The 25,198-nt window shown below is 23.8% G+C and overlaps 1 protein-coding gene across 6 annotated transcripts in view; it reads right to left on the bottom strand.

Annotated features, from left to right (window-relative positions):
- Window positions 1-291: 291 nt before the first annotated feature.
- LOC145260645 (protocadherin-like wing polarity protein stan) overlaps window positions 292-25,198 on the bottom strand; it is a 450,806-nt gene continuing 425,899 nt past the window's right edge. The window contains exons 35-37 of one of the 6 annotated variants that reach the window (XM_080118975.1): window positions 19,517-19,730; window positions 15,960-15,991; window positions 292-930 (exon numbers count right to left, since the gene is read on the bottom strand). In XM_080118975.1, the coding sequence (XP_079975101.1) occupies window positions 15,985-15,991; window positions 19,517-19,730 (221 nt within the window). In that variant the 3' untranslated portion in view covers window positions 292-930; window positions 15,960-15,984. Of the gene's footprint in view, window positions 931-15,959; window positions 15,992-19,516; window positions 19,731-24,083; window positions 24,375-25,198 lie in introns of those variants that run through there. The other 5 variants (XM_080118974.1, XM_080118976.1, XM_080118978.1 and 2 more) reach the window with 5 other exon arrangements.

The following is a 25,198-nucleotide window of genomic DNA, read 5'->3' as shown; positions in this document are numbered from 1 at the left end:
TGTGTTTTTTAATATTTAATTTTGTTTTGTGTTTTTTTATATTTAATTTTGTTTCTGTTTTGTTTTGTGTGTGTGTTTTCTTTATTTTTAATTTTGTTTTATGTTTTGTTCCATTTATATAGTCAATAAATTTAACTCATTTCTTATCCCACTTCTTTTTTCATGTTTAATAGCATTTTTGAGGTGGGGTATCAAATTATTCCACTCCCCCCCACCCCCCATCGCTCTTTTCTTTCTTTTTTTTTTTCGTTTCGTTATTTCATTTTTCATTGAATAAAAAAGTTTCAATCATTTTATTTTATTTTGAAGAAGATTTGTCTTTTGAAGGAGAGGATGAATATAGTCTTTCCTTTGCTTTTTTTTTCAGTCAAATTTGAAAGCGAGGAACATTTAATGATAATAAAACAAAACTATGAATTCAAATGTACATTTAAATAATAGGGAGATATTGGCAGTGAGGGAAGTTGACGACACCCGGCAGCCAGCTTGGAATGATCATCTTTTTCTCTGACTTCACAGATGCGACATTTAATAATTTCCCAATAAAATAAATCACAGGAAACGACATTTTTTCTGTTTCTTTGAGCATTTCTCCCCTGTCATTTTTCAGAGCTCTCCATTTTCAATTAAATTTTGGTTTAGAATCTCCAGAAGGCGAGACAGCAAGATGTACATAAAAAAAGAAGAAGAAAAAAAAATAGAAGAAGAAGGCACTTATGCATGTTCTGCTGGGGAGACTGTTATGCAGAAGTGCAAAAAGAAATCTTTGATTTTTTGTTTTTTTAGTTCTGTGTTTCTTGCTGATGTATCCGCCATTGGAGACAAAAGACAGGGGTGTGGGGAGCTCTCAACCTCCCCGGCCAATTGCTTAGCAACACGCATAACAGACCTGAGAAGGTCATTGCTCAAACCGTAGTGCTGTCACTGCACCTGCACAGGAATAAAAAAAAAGACACAAAAAAATGACAAAACAACATCAAACCACAAAAGACACAAGAATAAAATTAAAAACTACAAAACTGAAAAAATTAAATTTAACAATACCAAACAAAAGATCACCGAATTACCAGCGTTTTGAATCTTTAGTCCAAAAGTTTTTGCAGTAGGAAACTGATATTAAATCAAGCGATATACACACATATTTTAAACGCTGGATGCTTTTATAATATTAGTCAGCAATGAAAACCGCATTTCAAATAAAACCATTATGATATATGTTGATGTATTATGCAGGAATAAGTATCCTGATAAAAAATTAGAAAAAAAGAAGTTTATTTACAAGTAAAACTCAATTTTATTGTAGATTAGTTTTATTGTAAATTACAGTTGTATTGTAAATTAGTTTTATTGTAAATTACAATTTTATTGTAAATTAGTTTTATTGTAAATTACAATTTTATTGTAAATTACAATTTTATTGTAAATTACAATTTTATTGTAAATTACAATTTTATTGTAAATTACAATTTTATTGTAAATTAGTTTTATTGTAAATTACAATTTTATTGTAAATTAGTATTATTGTAAATTAGTTTTATTGTAAATTACAATTTTATTGTAAATTAGTTTTATTGTAAATTACAATTTTATTGTAAATTAGTTTTATTGTAAATTACAATTTTATTGTAAATTAGTTTTATTGTAAATTACAATTTTATTGTAAATTACAATTTTATTGTAAATTAGTTTTATTGTAAATTACAATTTTATTGTAAATTAGTTTTATTGTAAATTACAATTTTATTGTAAATTAGTTTTATTGTAAATTACAATTTTATTGTAAATTAGTTTTATTGTAAATTACAATTTTATTGTAAATTACAATTTTATTGTAAATTACAATTTATTGTAAATTACAATTTTATTGTAAATTAGTTTTATTACAGTTTTATTTTATTACGTAATCATTTTTTTTACTTGGTTACCTCTCCTACTTTACGGGTATTTCCGGTAAAGATTGATTTTTATTTTTACTAGAAAGTTTTGGTCGATCTTCCATTCAGTCATTATTTTTTTTTTAATTTCCCATGAACCTTACGTGGAATTCATGCAGAGATATGCAATCAACGCATTTCAGAACGCAATCGTGGCTGATTTATTTGTTAAAATGCATCTAGCACTTCTACTGTATAATTTTTCATTTTTTTTTTTAGAATCAATACTAATTTGGCCATGACACTTAAGTAGCTAATAATTTTTTCACCTGAAATGCATTGGTTTAAACAGGTTTCAAACGTAAACAATCAGTGAAATAGAGTTTGTGTGAACTATACTTTTTCGATTTGGCGCACAAGCCAGGGGAGATAACTTAGGTCGCCTCCAAGGGAGATAACTTCTGTACATTTTATAAGTTTATTTCCATGTACTTGGATTTAGTTGAAACTTATACGTACTTAGTAAACACCCACCTTTTTTTTTTTTTTTTTTTTTTTTGCACATTTTGAACTCATTTTACCTGTTACGAGATGACAACCTTTTTTTTTTTTTTTTTTTTTTACTGGGAGGTCGGGGTGTTATCTGAACACTATACATTACAAAGGGAAGGAAAGGCGGTAATTCAGTAAAGATTTGTTTCATATAAAATAAAATAAAAAACAATAAAAACTTTAAATACAATACGGCATATAACCAAAACTTAAACTAAAATGAAAAAAAAAAAAAAAAAGAGATTAAAAATACGAAACATATAATAAATAATAAAAAGGGGTATTATGCAATACAATACAATACATTAATAACGTAAAACTCTACTCGTATATATATATCTATAATATAAAGCTGAACGTCTGTGTGTGTGTGTGTGTGTGTGTGCGTGTGTGTGTGTGTGTGTGCGTGCGTGTGTGTGTGTGTGTGTGTGTGTGTGTGTGGTCACGAATAGGCTCCTTTATGGTTGACTATTTTAAAAAACTGTTTGCAACATATAAAACATACCTATCAAAGTATTCTTATGTACATCTATATCAGAAACACTTGTAAACAGTTTTCTTTTATTTTTTATTTCCATACCTTGTGGACCAGGCGCGAACGCAGACACCACCATTTTAATGAACCACTGTTCTGCCAGATCAAACATACCCATTCCTGTGTCTCGATACGTATTCTATCATTATATGTAATCAGTTTTTAAAATAGTCAACCGTATAGGAGCCTATCGTGACCAGACATACACACACACACACGCACAGACATTCAGCTTTATATATATATATATATATATATATATATATATATATATATATATATAAGAATTGAATTCGACAGCTTAATTATAATACTCTTAAAGGAGCCATATATATATATATATATATATATATATATATATATATATATATATATATATATATATATATATACACCACTTTTTCTCTTATTAGGGGTGTTTGCTCTTCCTTTAATTGAGTTAGCACTGTTGCGACGCTGTCATTATTCACGTGGCAAGTCAAATCAGACTCCATTCTGAAATGTGGTATATTTTTAAAGGATAAAAAAACAGCAATACATTTGATACAACAAGGAATAAAAACAAAACTTACTAAAAATTCAATGATGAAAAAAACTTAAATTACAAAACATATAAGAATAAAGGAATAAATGAATAAAAGAATAAAAGAATAAAAGAATCAAGGATATTACACAACACGGAATTACTTTTTTACATAAGTAAAAAAAAATCATTTAATTATTTAATGTAAAATTTTATAAATGTTTAAAACAAACATAGAAACTATCTTCTTTGACAAAACACAAGACTTTTCTGTAAGATATAAGATATAATTAGACTTTTACCTATTAAACGAATTTAGTTCGTGTTTATTACATAGTAATCGTGTTTGTCCCTCCTTCAGTTGGATTAGCACGGTCGCAACAACTCTATCATTATTCACGCGGCAACACAAAAACATCTGTTTCGTTGGCACTAAAACTTATTAATCTCAACAATATATATATATATATATATATATATATATATATATATATATATATATATATATATATATATATAATCTGATTTAATAATGTGATGAAAATTAATTGAAAAATATTCGGATATGATACAAAATGAAATACAGTCTAACCCTGATATAAGAGACTTCTTGGCATATCCTTAATATTTTCTTATATCACAGTCTCTTATATCCGGGTTACACTGTAAACACAGGCTCTAATTTGGCACCAGAGAAAATCTGTCTTATATCCGTATTTCTTATATCAGGGTCTCTTATATCAGGGTTACGCTGTAAATTATTTCCATCTGGTTTCGTTTCATGTTTAGTGACTTCCGTTCCGTTACATATTTAGTTAAAACCGAGTCCACTTCCGGCGTCTTAACTTTGAGTTCTGAATCTTTGCACTTCATCTATTTTGTTTTGTGTTATTTTTACTTTTTATAAAATGCTAATTGGTCATCACATCTGCAATTTTCTTCTTTCTGTTTCATGTTAGTTTCGTGCTGAGTAAATATAGACACTTTTGTCCCAATCCAGACTACGCCTTTTTTTTTTTTTTTAGTGGTGGTGGTGGTGGTGGGGGGCGGTTTTCCCTACATTTACAATCGCCCTTATGTTGTGTTTAACTCTGCCCTCGTGGTGGAGGCAAATAAGGACAACAATGTTTCCTGTGAAGACACGGGCGAGCATTCATGCAGATAAGCTAAAATGTAAACAGGGTTACTTCCCTTGCCGTATCTAAGATAAAAACATATGCTGACAATACACTCATATCTAGGGTTCTTATATCCGCGTTTCACTGTACATTAACACAGGCTTTAATTTGGGACAAGCGAAAACCACTTTTATATCCGTTTTTATTATATTCGGGTCTCTGATATCCAGGTTACACTGTATTAAGTAACATTATTTCCAGATTTGGTGCTTGTTAAGACAGAGTTGACGGATCGATTTTTTTTTTTAAATATGTCGTTTAAAAAAATAATATTACGTACTTTATTGTCCTGTCGAAAATAGTAATATATCCAAAAATTACGAAAATTAATCGAGTAGAACAACTACTAATATGTTCTTAATTTAAAAAAAAATCTAACGTTAAAAGCTACAAATCTAAGTTTTGCGTTCGGAGTTATGTCTTCTGTGTGTGAACTCTTCATTGTCTAACATCTAAGAAAAATGCAATTTTACCCAATTTTTAATTTAATAAAATTACTTTTAACTATAATTTTCTACTCGATGAATTTTCGTAATTTTTGGATATATTACTATATTCGACATGAAAATTAAGTACGTAATATTTTTTTTGTTTAAGATGATATATTTAAAAAAAATCGATCTGTGGGCTATCTTATCAAGCACTCAACATTTTCTCCAAATAACTGATTTAAAGAAAAAACTAATTGTGTGTGTGTGTGTGTGTGTGTGTGTGTGTGTGTGTGTGTGTGTGTGTGTGCTTATGTAGAATAAGGACTGTCATTGTCGAAAGTAAACATAAAACGCCGAAGAACAAGAAAAAATGGCTTCGATGTCTTTTTACATCTTTGAAGTCTCGATAATCACTTCAAAATAAGAAATAAAACAAAATGGCGATAGCAACCCACTACATAAATGTTATGGTAACATTTATTGAGGGGGGGGATGCTACCATAATTTTGTTTTATTTCTTTTTTTTTTTTTTAAATGTTTGTTGAGACTTCAAAAGCCGTAGCGGCCATTATGTATACACAGGGTGTCCACATCCTGTATATATATATATATATATATATATATATATATATATATATATATATATATATATATAGATAGATATATATGATATATATGATATATCTATATTATATATAATATATATATATTATATCATATATAATATATATATTATATATGATATATATATATTATATATGATATATATAGATATATATATATGATATATATGATATATCTATATTATATATGATATATATATATGTATATATGAGATATATAGATATATATATATGATATATATGATATATCTATATTATATATGATATATATATATATATGATATATATATATGATATATATATATATGATATATATATATATGATATATATATATATGATATATATATATATGATATATATATATGATATATATATATATATATGATATATATATATGATATATATATATGTATATATGATATATATATATATATATATATATATATATGATATACATATATCTATATATCTCATATATACATATATATATATCATTTTTTTTTTTTTACACAGTGATCACCACTTATCAAGGCCCGGAAGCCACTCAGGGATAAGGGTTATTGCAAGTACATTACGTTAGTGTGGAGATTTGATGGCGAGGGGATATATCTATATTATATATGATATATATAATAAATATATATATAAATATATATATATATGATATATATATGATATATATATATGATATTATTGTTATTATTGATACTGTGTAAAAAAAATAAATATGATATATGTATATATATATGTATATATGAGATATATAGATATATGTATATCATATATATATATATATATATATATATATATATATCTCATATATACATATATATATCATATATATCTCATATATATATATCATATATATATCATATATACATATATATATCATATATATCTCATATATATATATCTTATATATATATATATATATCATATATATATATATATATATATATATATATATATCATATATAATATAGATATATCCCCTCGCCAATCTTTCACGAAAAACACCCGTCTAGCTGAATCCACTGTGAAAAATTTCCCCCACTCTATATCTGTTCCTAAATCAAAACGCGGATTCCATGAACAAAGCTTCTTTCTTAGAACTGCACGCCTGTGGAACTCTGTTCCGTCTGCCTGCTTCCCTCCGGACTACAACTTGGATGTCTTCAAGTCTAATGTTAACAAATTCCTAATGAACCACCCCCTTAAGTAAACACTCCATCAAATCTCCACACTAACATAATGTACTTGCAATAACCCTTATCCCTGAGTGGCTTCCGGGCCTTGATAAGTGGTGATCACTGTGTAAAAAAAAAAAAGATATATATATATGTATATATGAGATATATAGATATATGTATGATATATATGATATATCTATATTATATATGATATATATGATATATCTATATTATATATGATATATATATATGATATATCTATATTATATATGATATATATATATATATATATATATATGAGATATATATATATGAGATATATATATATATGATATATATATATGATATATATATGTATGATATATATATATATGAGATATATATATATGAGATAAATATATGATATATATATATGATATATATATATATATGATATATATACATATATGAGATATATATATATATATGATATATATATATGATATATATATATATGATATATATACATATCATATATATATATATGATATATATATATATATCATATATATATCATATATATATATCATATATATATATCATATATATATATCATATATATATATGATATATATATCATATATATATATATATGATATATATATATATGATATATATATATATATATGATATATATATATGATATATATATATGATATATATATATATATGATATATATATATGATATATATATATATGATATATATATATGATATATATATATATATGATATATATATATGATATATATATATATGATATATATATATGATATATATATATATATGATATATATATGATATATATGATATATATATATGATATATATATATGATATATATATATGATATATGTATATGATATATATATATATATATATATGATATATATATATATATATATATATATATATATATATGATATGTATATCATCATCACCTCTTTTCCCCACAAGAAATCTGTGTTTATTTTACAAATCTATCGATTTTGTGCAAATTTTATCTTTATCACATGCGTAAGGGAATTATCATTTTTTTTTCCACTAGAGAGAAAAAAATCTCTTCTACAGTGAGAAATGGGTCGAAAAATGGAATATAAACGATCAGCACCCCCGAAGAGAGCACCAGCACCAGCACCCTTACCTGCAAAAATGTACCCGAGCAGCCTCGTCTGCATTCCTCGATAGGAGCGTCTACGGTGATTATTAAAAAAAAAGCTCATCCCCATTCTCAAAGAGAGAGAAGGCAAAGCCTAGGAGAGTGGACCTCCTAGAACCGCATTTGACCAGCGAACTCCGTCAAGTTTCAGTGAAATGTATCCTTCGCTAGAGCGCATTCGTAAGGGGAGGTAACTTCATTCTAAGGGAGATAACTTATGAATATTCTAAGCTCATAAGTCGTACTAAGAAAAGGCCAAGCAAAAATAGGAAACCGGCTATCTTGAGTTGTGAACGTTATTACACGTCATAGGAAGTACACGGTATTAGTTAATTTGGCCAACCCGCCCGATTACGTTGCGCACTTTCTTGTTTCTTTCATTTTAATATTGTTGGGTTTTTCTTCTTTTTTTTTTTTTTTCAAATATGTTTATTTGCAGACACATTTTCACAGAAATACTAGCAGAGGCGCCCGGTTTTGCCCGGTCGTAAAATATACTTAAATATTTAAAATTATACATATTATCAAAGAGTCAATTCTTTATCGATTATTATATATTATGTCGCATTTACTATATAGTAGTTAATTCAAAAGTTTGTAAAAAATGTGACTTGGGTGTCATCAGCTAGAATCGAACTCAAAACCAAAATTTTGGAAAAATTCTTGGTAAAATTATTTATTTCCAGATTCGACCAAACAAGGACGCCCGAACGGCCCAACACATTTCAGGTGAAAACATCATTACATACATATGTGTCATGACGAACTTTATTAAAATTGCGTAAAATGATCCAATACAAAAACAAAGATAGAATTTATCGAATTATCGAGTTTTAATGTGAGAACAGTTGGGTAAGAATTCAGTATGGTAAACAAGGGAGATAACCCTTGACTTAAACTGACAAATTCACGGCCCGTCATTTTAAACCCACGCATTTCCGAACGTAATTGTGGCTGATTTTTTTTTTAAATTTTTTATTTATTTAAAATACATCTGGCACATCTTCTATTGGCTAAATTTTCGTAATTTTTAGAATTAATAATAATTTCGCCATGATACGTGCATGACAGGTAATAATTTTTTTCACCTGAATGCGTTGGTTTAAAAGGTTACAATCTGTGAAATCATATAACTCTGTAGAGTTTGTGTGAATTGTAATCTTACGATTTAGCGCATGTTTCAGGGGAGATAACTTAGATCGCAAAGGAAGATAATTTATGTGGTAATAATAATCCATTATTGCCGTGTTATGGGAAGAACAAACAAAATTATAGTCGCTTTTATATAATTCGTCGTTGGTCAAAGAAGGATAACTCCATTGTACTAAGAGATTCGTTCATCATCATCATTATTTTTTTTGTCATAGCAGATGCGACACTTTTTTTTATTTGTGATAAAATAGAGTTATAGAATAGCGAATAATAATAATAATAATAATAATAATAATAATAATAATAATAATAATAATAATAATGCAGTTGGAGAATTTACACGATTCCGGTAGTTATAATTGTTTTTGTCTTTTTATCATGAAACAGAAATTTTAGTAAGTTGGACCATATTTAAACGAAAAAGTCTTAAATAAACTTGGAGGAAATTGTTGAAAGGAAATCACAAATAAATACAAATCATAAACATGCGTAAAAGAGAAAATAAATTTCGATAAAATAAGAACAAAAAAAAATCTCTCATCAAGTTGGAAAATATTTTTTGTTTTTTGTTTTTTTTGTTTTTTTTTTTGCATACGACACGCAACTGAAAATAACTAGTTATTTTATTTATTTATTTGAAAACAACACGTAAGTAAAATAACTTTTTTTTTGCACGCGACACACAACTAAAATAACTTTTTTTGCACACGACACGAAACTAAAATAACTTTTTTTGCACACGACACGAAACTAAAATAACTTTTTTTGCACACGACACGAAACCAAAATAACTTTTTTTCACACGACAAATAACTAAAATACGTTTCTTTTGCACACGCCACGCAACTAAAATAACTTTACAACGAAGGAAAAATTAAATTATTTCGCAATAATAATTAATACAAAACTTGAAAAAAAAAAAAAATCCGCTTATTATTTATTTTATTTATGGTTTTAAGTTTCGACCTTTTTTTTTTTTTTTTTTCTTTTTTTTTTCCCGTTATTATTCAGAGTTTGAAACAAGGAAATAATGTACATGATACTGAGTTGCTTTTTTGGTTGCTTGGTTACTGGATCGGTTGAATTTTTTTGTTGTTGTTGCTGAGCCAGTTGGACTTCAGCATAGAGCTCATGATGATCGTACTTAAGGGTGTGTGGTCCGCATGAAGTTCTTTTTGCTGGTCGCAAGTTGCATGTAAAGCCGAAGGAGCTTTGATCCAGAACACAGACGAAACAAAAAAAAGGGGGGGGGGTAGCGCAGAAGCAACTTTGCTTGTACCTAGTTTTAGAAACATTCATTATTAAAAAAAAAAAACTATTTAAAAGACTCAAATCTCATAATGAAAAAAAAGGAAAAATTACAGTTTCAAATTTGAACTTGGTACAATAACAAATGACCGCTGAAAAAAAAAAACAAAAAAAAAAAAAAAAAAACGAAGGTTTCAGTGTAAATAAGGAGTCACAATAAAATTGTGGGTCACGGGACAAAGTTTAGATCGTTTAACCCAAAATCAAAAACTGTGGTCAAATTTATCTTCCACTAATCTTTTTGAATGTATAGAAATCAGAGTTATCTGCCCCTAGTTCTTTTGTTTTTATTTTTTTGTAGAAGGCTACTATTTCGTCTTTTGGCCAATATCAAAGTGTAGTATCTGTTCTTCAGATGCTGCACTTCCATTTCTTGTTCTCTTTCAGTGGAGGAGAAATCCTTCACGGCTAAGACAATTTTTAATTTTTGTACCTTTTCTCCACACTAAAAAACGACCCTGATGTCTAACTCTGTCCCATGGGGAGGCACTGTAAATAGGTACTATATAACAAAAGAAAAAAAAAAAAAAAAAGGAATGGTACAGAAGCAACGTAGCTAGTAACTAGTTCGAGAAAAAAATTACTAATTTTAATTAAACAAACAAATAAAAAAAAATATTTAAAAGGTTCCTAAATCTCATAAATGAAAAAAAAAAAAAAAAAGAAGCAAAACTTCAAGAGTTTCAAATCTGAACTCTATACCATGACAAATGATTGCTGCTGCCACACACAAAAAAAAAAAAAAAAAAAAAAAAAGCAAGGGAAGGTTTCAATGTGAATAAGGAGAAACAAGAAAACTGTGGGTCGAGTGGTAAGGTAAGGTAGTTTAACCCAAAATCAAAAACTGTGGCCAAAATTATCTTCCACTAATCCTTCTGAGTTATCTGCCCCTAGTACTTTCCGTTTATTCTTTTTATAGGGGGCTACTTTTGTCTTGATATAAAACAAATTCAGCAGTGAAATTTCGAAGGCTGTGAATTTTGAAATGGTTTCTTTGTACATTTTTTTTTTAATAAAATAGGAAATATTTACCGAATTTACAGTAAATTTATATTTGCGTTTATAATAAAAGTACGGTAAATGTTTCGTTTAGGTCCACCTCCACAATTTTCTTAAAAATGACGACATTTAATGGTTTTCGACTATGCTGAATACGAAAATCGCATTGAAATATTGCAGAGATAAGTAGTTATCAAGATAGAAAAAAATGCATTATGCACGGTAATTTTGGCGGCCATTTTTTTACGCGCATGCGCGCGCGCCCTAAGCAATCAGAATTTTACACGAAGGAAAAAAACCAAGATGGCCGCCAAAATTACCGTGCATAATGCATTTTTTTCTATCTTGATAACTACTTATCTCTGCAATATTTCAATGCGATTTTCGTATTCAGCATAGTCGAAAACCTTTAAATGTCGTCATTTTAAAGAAAATTGTGGAGGTGGACCTAAACGAAACATTTACCAAAAGTACTTTTTTGTTTGGTATGGATCAATTTCATATAAATTAATTTCAATCTTTTCTATATGGATGTGAGTTTTTTTTTTTTAATTCCTAAATCTCAATTTTACATGTTTTATTATAAATAAATCTGTGTGTATATGTATCTTTGATACTTCTACAGAATTGGGACGAGATTTTATATCATTTTATCATTATTATTAATTTTTATTATTATTTTAAGATTTTTTTATTATAATTATTATTTAATATTATTATTTTTTATTTTTATCATTATTATTACTTTTTATTATTATTACTATTTAATATTATTATTTATCATTTTATCATTATTATTATTTTCAGATTTATTATTATTATTATTATTTAATATTATTATTTACTATTTTATCATTATTATTTAAAGATTTGTTATTATTATTACTATTAATAATATTATTTATTTTTATCATTTTTATTAATTTTATTATTATTTTAAGATTTATTATTATTGTTACTATTAATATTATTATTTATTTTATCATTATTATTAATTTTTATTATCCTTTAAAGATTTTTTATTATTATTACTATTTAATATTATTATTAATTTTTAGTATTATTTTAAGATTTTTTATTATTATTACTATTAATATTATTATTTATTATCATCATTATTATTAATCTTCATTGTTATTTTAAGATATATTATTATTATTAATACTATTAATATTATTATTTATTTTTTATTATTAATACTATTAATATTATTATTTTTTTTTTTATTATTAATACTATTAATATTATTATTTTTTATTATTATTACTATTAATATTATTATTTATTTTTTATTATTATTACTATTAATATTATTATTTATTTTTATTATTAATACTATTAATATTATTATTTATTTTTATTATTAATACTATTAATATTATTATTATTTTTTATTATTCATACTATAAATATTATTATTATTTTTTATTATTAATACTATTATTATTATTATTATTATTATTATTATTTTTTATTATTAATACTATTAATATTATTATTTATTTTTATTATTAATACTATTAATATTATTATTTATTTTTTATTATTAATACTAATGATATTATTATTATTTTTTATTATTAATACTATTAATATGATTATTATTTTTTATTATTAATACTATTAATATTATTATTATTTTTTATTATTAATACTATTAATATTATTATTTATTTTTTATCATTAATACTAATGATATTATTATTTATTTTTTATTATTAATACTATTAATATTATTATTTTTTATTATTATTACTATTAATATTATTATTTATTTTTTATTATTATTACTATTAATATTATTATTTATTTTTATTATTAATACTATTAATATTATTATTTATTTTTATTATTAATACTATTAATATTATTATTATTTTTTATTATTCATACTATTAATATTATTATTATTTTTTATTATTAATACTATTATTATTATTATTATTATTATTATTATTATTTTTTATTATTAATACTATTAATATTATTATTTATTTTTATTATTAATACTATTAATATTATTATTATTTTTTATTATTAATACTATTAATATGATTATTATTTTTTATTATTAATACTATTAATATTATTATTTATTTTTTATTATTAATACTATTAATATTATTATTTATTTTTTATTATTAATACTATTAATATTATTATTTATTTTTTATTATTAATACTATTAATATTATTATTTATTTTTATTATTAATACTATTAATATTATTATTTATTTTTTATCATTAATACTATTAATATTATTATTTATTTTTTATCATTAATACTATTAATATTATTATTTATTTTTTATTATTAATACTATTAATATTATTATTTATTTTTTATCATTAATACTATTAATATTATTATTTATTTTTATTATTACTATTAATATTATTATTTATTTTTATTATTAATACTATTATAATTATTATTATTATTATTATTTTTTATTATTAATACTATTAATATGATTATTATTTTTTATTATTAATACTATTAATATTATTATTATTTTTTATTATTAATACTATTAATATTATTATTTATTTTTATTATTACTATTAATATTATTATTTATTTTTTATTATTAATACTATTAATATTGTTATTTATTTTTTATTATTAATACTATTAATATTATTATTTATTTTTTATCATTAATACTATTAATATTATTATTTATTTTTTATCATTAATACTATTAATATTATTATTTATTTTTTATTATTAATACTATTAATATTATTATTTATTTTTTATTATTAATACTATTAATATTATTATTTATTTTTTATTATTAATACTATTAATATTATTATTTATTTTTATTATTAATACTATTAATATTATTTATTTTTTATTATTAATACTATTAATATTATTATTATTTTTTATTATTAATACTATTAATATTATTATTTATTTTTTATCATTAATACTATTAATATTATTATTATTTTTTATTATTAATACTATTAATATTATTATTATTTTTTATTATTAATACTATTAATATTATTATTTATTTTTATTATTAATACTATTAATATTATCATTTATTTTTTATTATTAATACTATTAATATTATTATTATTTCTTATTATTAATACTATTAATATTATTATTTATTTTTTATTATTAATACTATTAATATTATTATTATTTTTTATTATTAATACTATTAATATTATTATTTATTTTTTATCATTAATACTATTAATATTATTATTTATTTTTATCATTAATACTATTAATATTATTATTTATTTTTTATTATTAATACTATTAATATTATTATTATTTTTTATTATTAATACTATTAATATTATTATTATTTTTTATTATTAATACTATTAATATTATTATTTATTTTTATTATTAATACTATTAATATTATTATTTATTTTTTATTATTAATACTATTAATATTATTATTATTTCTTATTATTAATACTATTAATATTATTATTATTTTTTATCATTAATACTAATGATATTATTATTATTTTTTATTATTAATACTATTAATATTATTATTTATTTTTTATCATTAATACTAATGATATTATTATTATTTTTTATTATTAATACTATTAATATTATTATTTATTTTTTATCATTAATACTATTAATATTATTATTTATTTTTTATCATTAATACTATTAATATTATTATTTATTTTTTATTATTAATACTATTAATATTATTATTATTTTTTATTATTAATACTATTAATATTATTATTTATTTTTTATTATTAATACTATTAATATTATTATTATTATTTATTATTAATACTATTAATATTATTATTTTTTATTATTAATACTATTAATATTATTATTTATTTTTTATCATTAATACTATTAATATTATTATTTATTTTTTATCATTAATACTATTAATAGTATTATTATTTTTTATTATTAATACTATTAATATTATTATTATTTTTTATTATTAATACTATTAATATTATTATTTATTTTTTATTATTAATACTATTAATATTATTATTTATTTTTTATCATTAATACTATTAATATTATTATTTATTTTTTATCATTAATACTATTAATATTATTATTTATTTTTTATCATTAATACTATTAATATTATTATTATTTTTTATTATTAATACTATTTAATACCTTTTTTACTTGTACTACATATTTTTAACTTTTATTGTTATACTATTTATTTTTTCTTTCATTCTTTCAATATTATTACTGATTAATTGTATTATCCGTTATTAAAAAAAGGGGTTCAAGTCTAAACCTGATACAATGATGAAAGGAAAGGATAGGTTTAATGTGAATAAGCGACAACAATAAAATTTGGGGTCAAGTGGCAAGGTGAGGTAGTTTCTTTTTTAATTTTTTTTGCCTTACCCCAAAATCAAAGTGGAATCGTCTGCTAAACCCTAGATAAAACAATAAAAAAGAAAACAAAAAAAAAAAATCAATTGCAAAGAAAGTAAAAAAAAAGTAAATTTTTACTTACTTTCTGCTTTAACAATCACCTTAAAAATTACAACTTTTTTTTTGTTTCGAGTATGCTGAAAACGAATATCTCATTTAAATTAGCCGCAAGCAAGTATTTTTTTTTTTTTTTTGATATTAGGAAATGCAATTCCTTTATATTATCGTTGGTGGCTATTGTTGTACACACACATTTTTTGCGCGTATATAAAAATGGCCACAACTAATAACATAAGGAATCACATTGCTTAATATCCGGAAAACTATTTATTTGCGGAAAATTTAAATGCGATTTTGGTTTTCAGCATACCCGCAAACCATTTGGAGTCGCCATTTTAAAGGTGATCGTTAAGTTGAAAAGTAAGTAAAAATTTACAAAAAAAAAAAAAAAATGTATGAATGAAAACTTTAAATGATCCAAATACCATGTGCGGTAGGGGAGGGGGGTGGGTGGGTAATGTCCAAAAGGTTTTAGTAAAAGCAGTTAATGCAAGGTTAATAAAAAGGTTAGCAAACACATTAGTAGGAAAGAGAGTGTTTTCGTGAAAGTCATAAAAAGTAATTCCCATGAAAGGTCCATTGGTGTAAAGATTTCCTCTGATAAAAAAAAAAAAAAAAAATCCCAGTGCTTATGCACTTATGTTACCGTGCTGTTTTCTTTTAATAGTATTTTCAAGTTAAATTCAAGTTTTGCGATATCCATGACACATGCACGTATGTGTATCACGATTTCCAGTTTATAAATTATTCGATCGGGAGATCCTATTTATTAAAAAAGAGGGTAGAAAATAATAACATACTACAAACATTGAATTAGTAATATAGATACACTATTTTAATTCAAACTCTCTATTATAATTATGTATTACTATATTTTTGTATTTCACACCAAGAGAAATAAGTATTCTGTATCACAATCCAGGGCAATGCCAGGTCGGGACAGCTAGTATTCTATAAAAGGTTCTGTTTGTCTTTTAGTTTTTGTTGAGAAATATATGGTTTATTACTAGAAATTGATTTTTTTTTTATATCTACTAACGCAGGGTTCTATGGACAAATTTATCTTTCGTTGACTCTTGACAACTAAATATTTTCGTTTGCTAGCCAAATAGAAAAGTTACTAGTCAAACCCATATGATTTTTGGAATATGACATCTTCGTTCCATGACGAGTACGTACATCATAAAGATTAAATTTTTTTTTTTTTTTAATAAGTGTAATTCTAAATATACACTGAATTTTATGTTGAAATTTAAAAATATAAAAATTCGAAATTCTTCAGACGTTTTATTTTTTTTTTACAACCTTCATTAAAAAAGAGTTTTTTTTAAACCTTCATTAAAAAAGAGTTTTTTTTAAACCTTCATTAAAAAAGAGTTTTTTTAAACCTTCATTAAAAAAGAGTTTTTTTTTAAACCTTCATTAAAAAAGAGTTTTTTTTAAACCTTCATTAAAAAAGAGTTTTTTTTTAACCTTCATTAAAAAAGAGTTTTTTTAAACCTTCATTAAAAAAGAGTTTTTTTAAACCTTCATTAAAAAAGAGTTTTTTTTAAACCTTCATTAAAAAAGAGTTTTTTTTAAACCTTCATTAAAAAAGAGTTTTTTTAAACCTTCATTAAAAAAGAGTTTTTTTTAAACCTTCATTAAAAAAGAGTTTTTTTTAAACCTTCATTAAAAAAGAGTTTTTTTTAAACCTTCATTAAAAAAGAGTTTTTTTAAACCTTCATTAAAAAAGAGTCTTTTTAAAACCTTCATTAAAAAAGAGTTTTTTTTAAACCTTCATTAAAAAAGAGTTTTTTTTAAACCTTCATTAAAAAAGAGTTTTTTTAAACCTTCATTAAAAAAGAGTTTTTTTAAACCTTCATTGAAAAAGAGTTTTTTTTTAAACCTTCATTAAAAAGGAGTTTTTTTTAAACCTTCATTAAAAAAGAGTTTTTTTAAACCTTCATTAAAAAAGAGTTTTTTTTAAACCTTCATTAAAAAAGAGTTTTTTTAAACCTTCATTAAAAAAGAGTTTTTTTAAACCTTCATTAAAAAAGAGTTTTTTTAAAACCTTCATTAAAAAAGAGTTTTTTTAAACCTTCATTAAAAAAGAGTTTTTTTAAAACCTTCATTAAAAAAGAGTTTTTTTAAACCTTCATTAAAAAAGAGTTTTTTTTAAACCTTCATTAAAAAAGAGTTTTTTTAAACCTTCATTAAAAAAGAGTTTTTTTAAACCTTCATTAAAAAAGAGTTTTTTTAAAACTTCATTAAAAAAGAGTTTTTTTAAAACTTCATTAAAAAAGAGTTTGTTGTTTTATTAAATCTTTCATTGATTTATTTATTGCAGACTAGTATCGCCATCTTTTAGTTGTTGTTTAATGACGTTTTGACTAACTATTCCTCTGGCCTTCTTCAGGTGGTTACCACGACGGGATAGGAACTCCAAGTCTCCTAACTGCATCCTCAGCAGTTACTGCCTTTCACAGCTGTTGTCGTCTTAGGCCAGAGGAATAGTTGGCCGAAACGTGAAACAACAACCAAAAAAGATGAGGATAATAGTCCGAAATAAATAAATGAATAAATAATACTCATCTCAATAAACATTCTAATTAATTAAATAATATAAATATTTTATTGTTTAAATAATTTGACTTTGCTCGTTTATTTAAAAAAAAAATAATAGGCATTTTTCTATCAAGTTTTGGAAGATTGTCCATGGAAAAAAAATATCAATCACAAAAAGATAAGTATTTTATTATTTCTAGTTGCAATTTGAAAAAAAAAAAAAATCACTTGCAAATGCGACTGTTTCACTCACAACGTAAAGCCCTGTGTTCATAATAATAGAATGGAGGCTAACTAATAGAGCTTAATTGTTGCATGCAGTTATTCATTTGCTTCTCATCGCAGGAAGATGTGACACAAGATCGGAATGTGAGGAAAGTCAAGTCAGCGCACCTACCAAACAGTACTCTAACCTAGCAAAAATGTTACGTTTCAAATTTCTTCAGATGTTTTTTTTTTTTTTTTTTTTAAATAGCCTTTGTTAAAAATAAAAGAATAAATTGTTTTATTAAACTTTTATTGTTTAAATAATTTGACTGGTTTTCTTAAACAGTAAAAGTTGAAAAGATATTTTTCACTCGATAATGAGCTTTGGAAAATTGTTGTTAAAAAACACAATCACCAAATGATAAACGTTTTATTATTTCTAGTTGTCGCTTGGAAAAATCACTTGCAAATGCGACTGTTTCACTCACAACGTAAAGCCCTGTAGCAAGTCACTACAAGAACCTACTCGAGGATAAGGGTAATTTTACTGCAAAGGTGTGAGATAGAGAGATGTGGGGGTAGGGAATAATGAGTTAGTGAATAAAATCCGTCACCAAAAATTAAAATAGTGATTTGATGGGGGGGGGGGTAGGTAGGTGAGAATTAGAAAAGTGAACCTCCAAAGAATATTTGTCGGCCGAAGCCAAACTTACTCAGAGTCGGACGAGACGCTACCATTATGTGTAAGAATTTGAATTTTTGACTTGTCGCTACCATTGACTTCGGTTTTCTTAGGCTTACTGAGAATGCTCCCTCCGTGGGGCTTCTGTGAGGGTCGTGTGGGTGTTGGGGAGCCCGTGGGCGTCTCTTTGAACGTGACCATGGGCCCCGTCGTTCGATACTCATTGACAATGTAATCACGTTCTCCTGAAGATTAAAAACATAAAATGGAACTTAATAAAAAGACGATGAAATAAGACAGACAAGTTTTGTGATTCACTCGAGTGACGTTCTGTTTCCATCTTCCAGGTATAGACAGGTCTAATATAAATAAAACAGCATCTTCCAGGTATAGACAGGTCTAATATAAATAAAACAGCATCTTCCAGGTATAGACAGGTCTAATATAAATAAAACTCCCAAGTCAATTACTTCCAAGTCTATCTAAGAAAATATTCAATAAGTTCTAGGTCTAACTAATGAACTACTAAATTAGTTTCAGGTCTAATAAAATATTCAATAAGTCCCAGGTCTAACTAATGAACTACTTAATAAGTTTCAAGTCTAACTAATAAAATATTCAATAATTTCCAGGTCTAACTAATGAACTACTTAATTAGTTTCAAGTCTATCTAATAAAATATTCAATAAGTTCCAGGTCTAACTAATGAACTACTTAATAAGTTTCAGGTCTATCTAATAAAATATTCAATAAGTCCCAGGTCTAACTAATGAACTACTTAATTAGTTTCAAGTCTATCTAATAAAATATTCAATAAGTTCCAGGTCTAACTAATGAACTACTTAATTAGTTTCAAGTCTATCTAATAAAATATTCAATAAGTCCCAGGTCTAACTAATGAACTACTTAATAAGTTTCAAGTCTAACTAATAAAATATTCAATAATTTCCAGGTCTAACTAATGAACTACTTAATTAGTTTCAAGTCTATCTAATAAAATATTCAATAAGTTCAATGTCTCACTAATAAAATACTCAATTAGTAACAGGTCTAACTAATAAAATACTCAATTAATAACAGGTCTAACTAATAAACTACTTAATTAGTTTCAGGTCTAACTAATAAAAGGCTCAATTGGTCCCAAATTTAAGTAATAAAGTATTTTATTAGTTCCAAGTCTAACTAATAAAATACTCCATTAGTAACATGTCTAAATAAATAAATACTCAATTAATAACAGGTCTAATTAATAAAATATTCAATAAGTCCCTGGTCTAATTAATAAAATACTCAATAAGTCCCTGGTCTAATTAATAAAATACTCAATAAGTCCCTGTTCTAATTAATAAAATACTCAATAATCCCTGGTCAAACTAATAAAATACTCAATAATTCCATAGTCTAACTCATAAAATACTCAATAAGTCCCTGGTCTAATTAATAAAATACTCAATAAGTCCCTGCTTATTAATAAAATACTCAATAAGTCCCTGTTCTAACTAATAAAATACTCAATAAGTCCCTGGTCTAATTAATCAAATACTCAATAAGTCCCTGGTCTAATTAATAAAACACTCAATAAGTCTCTGGTCTAATTAATAAAATACTCAATAATTAACAGGTCTAACAAAATATTCAATAAGTCCCCGGTCTAATTAATAAAATATACAATTAGTAACAGGCTTAACTAATAAAATACTCAATTAGTAACAGGTCTAACTCATAAAATACTCAATAAGTTCACGGTCTAACTCATAAACTACCCAATAAGTCCCTAGTCTAACTAATAAAATACTCAATAAGTAACAGGTCTAACTAATAAAACAATAAATTTTAGGAAAAATTCATGAATATAATCTCTTTCTAGTATGACACAAACAACTAACAATTTTTGTAGAATTTTTTGCCTCAAAATATGCCCCATTTTATAATATTTTTTCGTACGAGCCAAATCTCTTTTTCTGGAGCATTCTTTTGAGGCTTGCAAACAAATGTGGGCAAATATGGCGCAGAAGCAATTCCAAATACAGTTCACATTGCCGTTTTTGTAATTAAATCGTGACACGGTGCATTGTCTTGGTGAAACGGCACTTTTTTCTTTTTTATTTGTGACCTTTTTTTTTTTTTTGACGATTTTTCTTCACATCAAACCAATAATGCTTGATAATATTCTTGTCCGTCCATTCTGAATGGATGAACGAAATACTTTGTGCATTCCAAAGTGTTGAGTGTTATTTGTGCAACGTTGCAGTTATTGTTTACCGTCGAAATATAGTTTCATTTCAATATGATTTTTTTAAAAAAATAGAATATGTTTACTTAAATAAATATACTTTTTAAATATGTTCATTTACATATTAAAAAAAAAATATGTTTATTTACTTTTTGATTTATATATTAAAAAAATTTTTTTTATTATTTTTTATGTAAATACAGTCATATCTTGCTATGATGTGCAGACCGTTTCGATCATTATTGATCTCATTAGGCAAGAAAAAAATTTGAAAAATCAAAAAACGTTTTACAACCTTTTTTGATTTTAGAGGAGAAAATATTTCACCATGTCTAACGTATAACATGGTTTAAAGGTTTAAAGGTTTTATGATATGAAGTCGAAGGGCAATAACTTTTACGGCTGTTATCCGTAGCACGATATGACTATATTTACATAAAGCAAAATAAAAAATTACAAATTTGCTCTCTTAGATTGAGCACTATCAAAGACCCTTGTATGAATTTAATGATTCTGATCTTTTGAATATTTTCAAACTGGAATCTCTCTCTCTCTCTCTCTCTCTCTCTCTCTCTCATATATATATATATATATATATATATATATATATATATATGACTACTTAATTTTATCACATAAATTAATATATGAAAATATAATTTTATGTGCAAATTTTCAGTATTTATTTCAACAGTGCTCAATACATAGACGAATTCTCACGAGAATAAAACGTGGAATATTCTGTGTAGCTATTCCGCTCCCCATATCGGGGTACCAAATTGGTTAAAGGGAAAATTATTCCCAACTCGTATTTAGGTAAAAATATACTTTCGTAAATAATGCAAAACGTATCGCAAAAACAAAAACAAATAACATTATATATATGCACATATATATATATATATATATATATATATATATATATATATATATATATATATATATGCATATATATATATGCATATACATATATATATATATATATATATATATATGCATATATATATGCATATACATATATATATATATATGCATATGTATATGCATATACATATATATACGCATATATATATATATATATACATATATATATATGCATATATATATATACATACATATATGCATATATATACATATATGCATATATACATATATATACATATATGCATATATACATATATATATATATACATATACATGCATATACATATATATACATATATATATATACATATACATGCATATACATATATATACATATATATATATATATATACATGCATATACATATATATATACATATACATGCATATACATATATATACATATATATATACATATACATATATATATATATATGTATGTATATAATTACATGAATGATTTTGCGCTACGATACAGGTGCTGTCAAGAATTGTGCATGCTGACATACTTTAAGGAATAAATGGTAAGATGGTCAACATCTTGTAATTTGCAATATAGACTTTTGTCATTTATTTGTTATATGCTCTGTAGCTAAATTGAGCTTCATAAATTAAAGGATTGTATTATAGAATAAACATATTTTCCCATATATATACAATAATATATATTATATTATATAAATGTTGATCTTGTCTGGGTCATTTTGACTTTGGCTTTTCTACTTTAAAATTAATTCAATCACCTTTCAATTTTTTTTCTTCTTCACTCACGACAGTCGAGTTTTACATTTTTTACATGTTTTTTTTTTTTACGCACATTTTATCTTTCTTTTAATAATGTTATTGGATTTCATTCCTGTTTCCTTGTACCTATTTGTGAATTATTCCACGGATTTCTGCCCTTTGGATTGCTTTGGATCATCTTCCAATTACGCGATTCCCTTGGAATTTACTTGGGCGAATGGAAATTTAACTAACTTTCTTGGATTCTGCATTTTTTGGATTTTACCGTCATTGGATACTTTACCCTTCACCAGACTATCCATTCACATGAAATCACTTTTTTCTTCACCATATTCCCTCTGCTTCATTTTTTTGTTACCAAGTAAGATCTATGACTTACTTGTAGTTTCATCAAATACTTTTGCAAGCAAAATCCGATCCCGCATTTTGCTAATTCCTACCCTCTGATTAGAAGGAAAGTATTTCTTTGAAACTCCGCGTATTAAGGACTATCCACTTATTTAGTGTTTCCTTTTTAAAATTAAATGTTTTTAACTCTTTTTGAATATGTTTTAAACATGTTTTATTAACTATTTGTTCTTATATATATATATATATATATATATATATATATATATATATATATATAAGTTTGAAAGTAGACATATTTTCGATTTTTTCCATCTTTGTGTATTACAAAATCAAAAAACACAAAAAGATTTATTTTTTAATCTGTTACACATTTTTTTTATTTTTGAATTGATTTATTTTCTGTCATAATATCAAAACGATACAAATTTATAATACAATCAAACTCAATATGAACTCCTCCTTATTTCATTAAAAAATGACTTTAAAAAATTAAAATACATTGTATCCACAGGGGAGGGAGAATTAACGTTCTTGTATCTTTTTTTTTTAATCCAAATATTTGGAGAGTCCGAGTGAAATTCCTTGAGAGTCTGGGATTTTCAAACTGGATTTAGTCGGCATAAATCTCTATTTTATAACTGAAAAGAAATTTTGTGTCCTCTTGATATATATATATATATATATATATATATATATATATATATATATATATATATATATATATATATATATATATATATATATATATATCGGCGTATAAACACGGCCACCGAGAGTAAGAAATGGTGGTGGTATAAGGCGACCGTCAGATAAGACGAGGTACAAAATTGGAGCAAATTTTAATAAATTTATCATATATCGGTTACATAAGACGGCGGCTAAATCATGAAAAGAAGTTTGTTTAGCCTAGGTTAGAGATTGACACACCCGGTATCTTATGAAATATTGTTTCTTAAAGATTTTTATACTTTAAGGGTAATCTTATACACCGAAATATATGGTATATGTGTGTATTTATATATGTAATATATATATATATATATATATATATATATATATATATATATATATATATATATATATATATATATTATATCTGTAATATATTATATAATATATATATATATATATATATATATGTGTTAAAACTTGAGTATGTATAATCAGACACGTACAATAATATTAAATCTTCATAACAATTAAAAGATGATGATAAGGCATTACAGCATCAATATTTCTACAAGAATATGAAAATGGTAAATGATAGGTTCTTCCAAAATTCGAATGAAATTTATATATATATATATATATATATATATATATATATATACATATTATATATATATATATATATATACATATTATATATATATGTATATATATACATATTATATATATACACATATTATATATATATGTATATATATACATATTATATATATACACATATTATATATATATG

Source organism: Euprymna scolopes, chromosome 36 (genome assembly GCF_053919585.1).
Source record: "Euprymna scolopes isolate OS-2025 chromosome 36, ASM5391958v1, whole genome shotgun sequence".
Classification (NCBI taxonomy): Eukaryota; Metazoa; Mollusca; class Cephalopoda; order Sepiida; family Sepiolidae; genus Euprymna; species Euprymna scolopes.
This window is presented reverse-complemented; position numbering and strand designations above follow the sequence as displayed.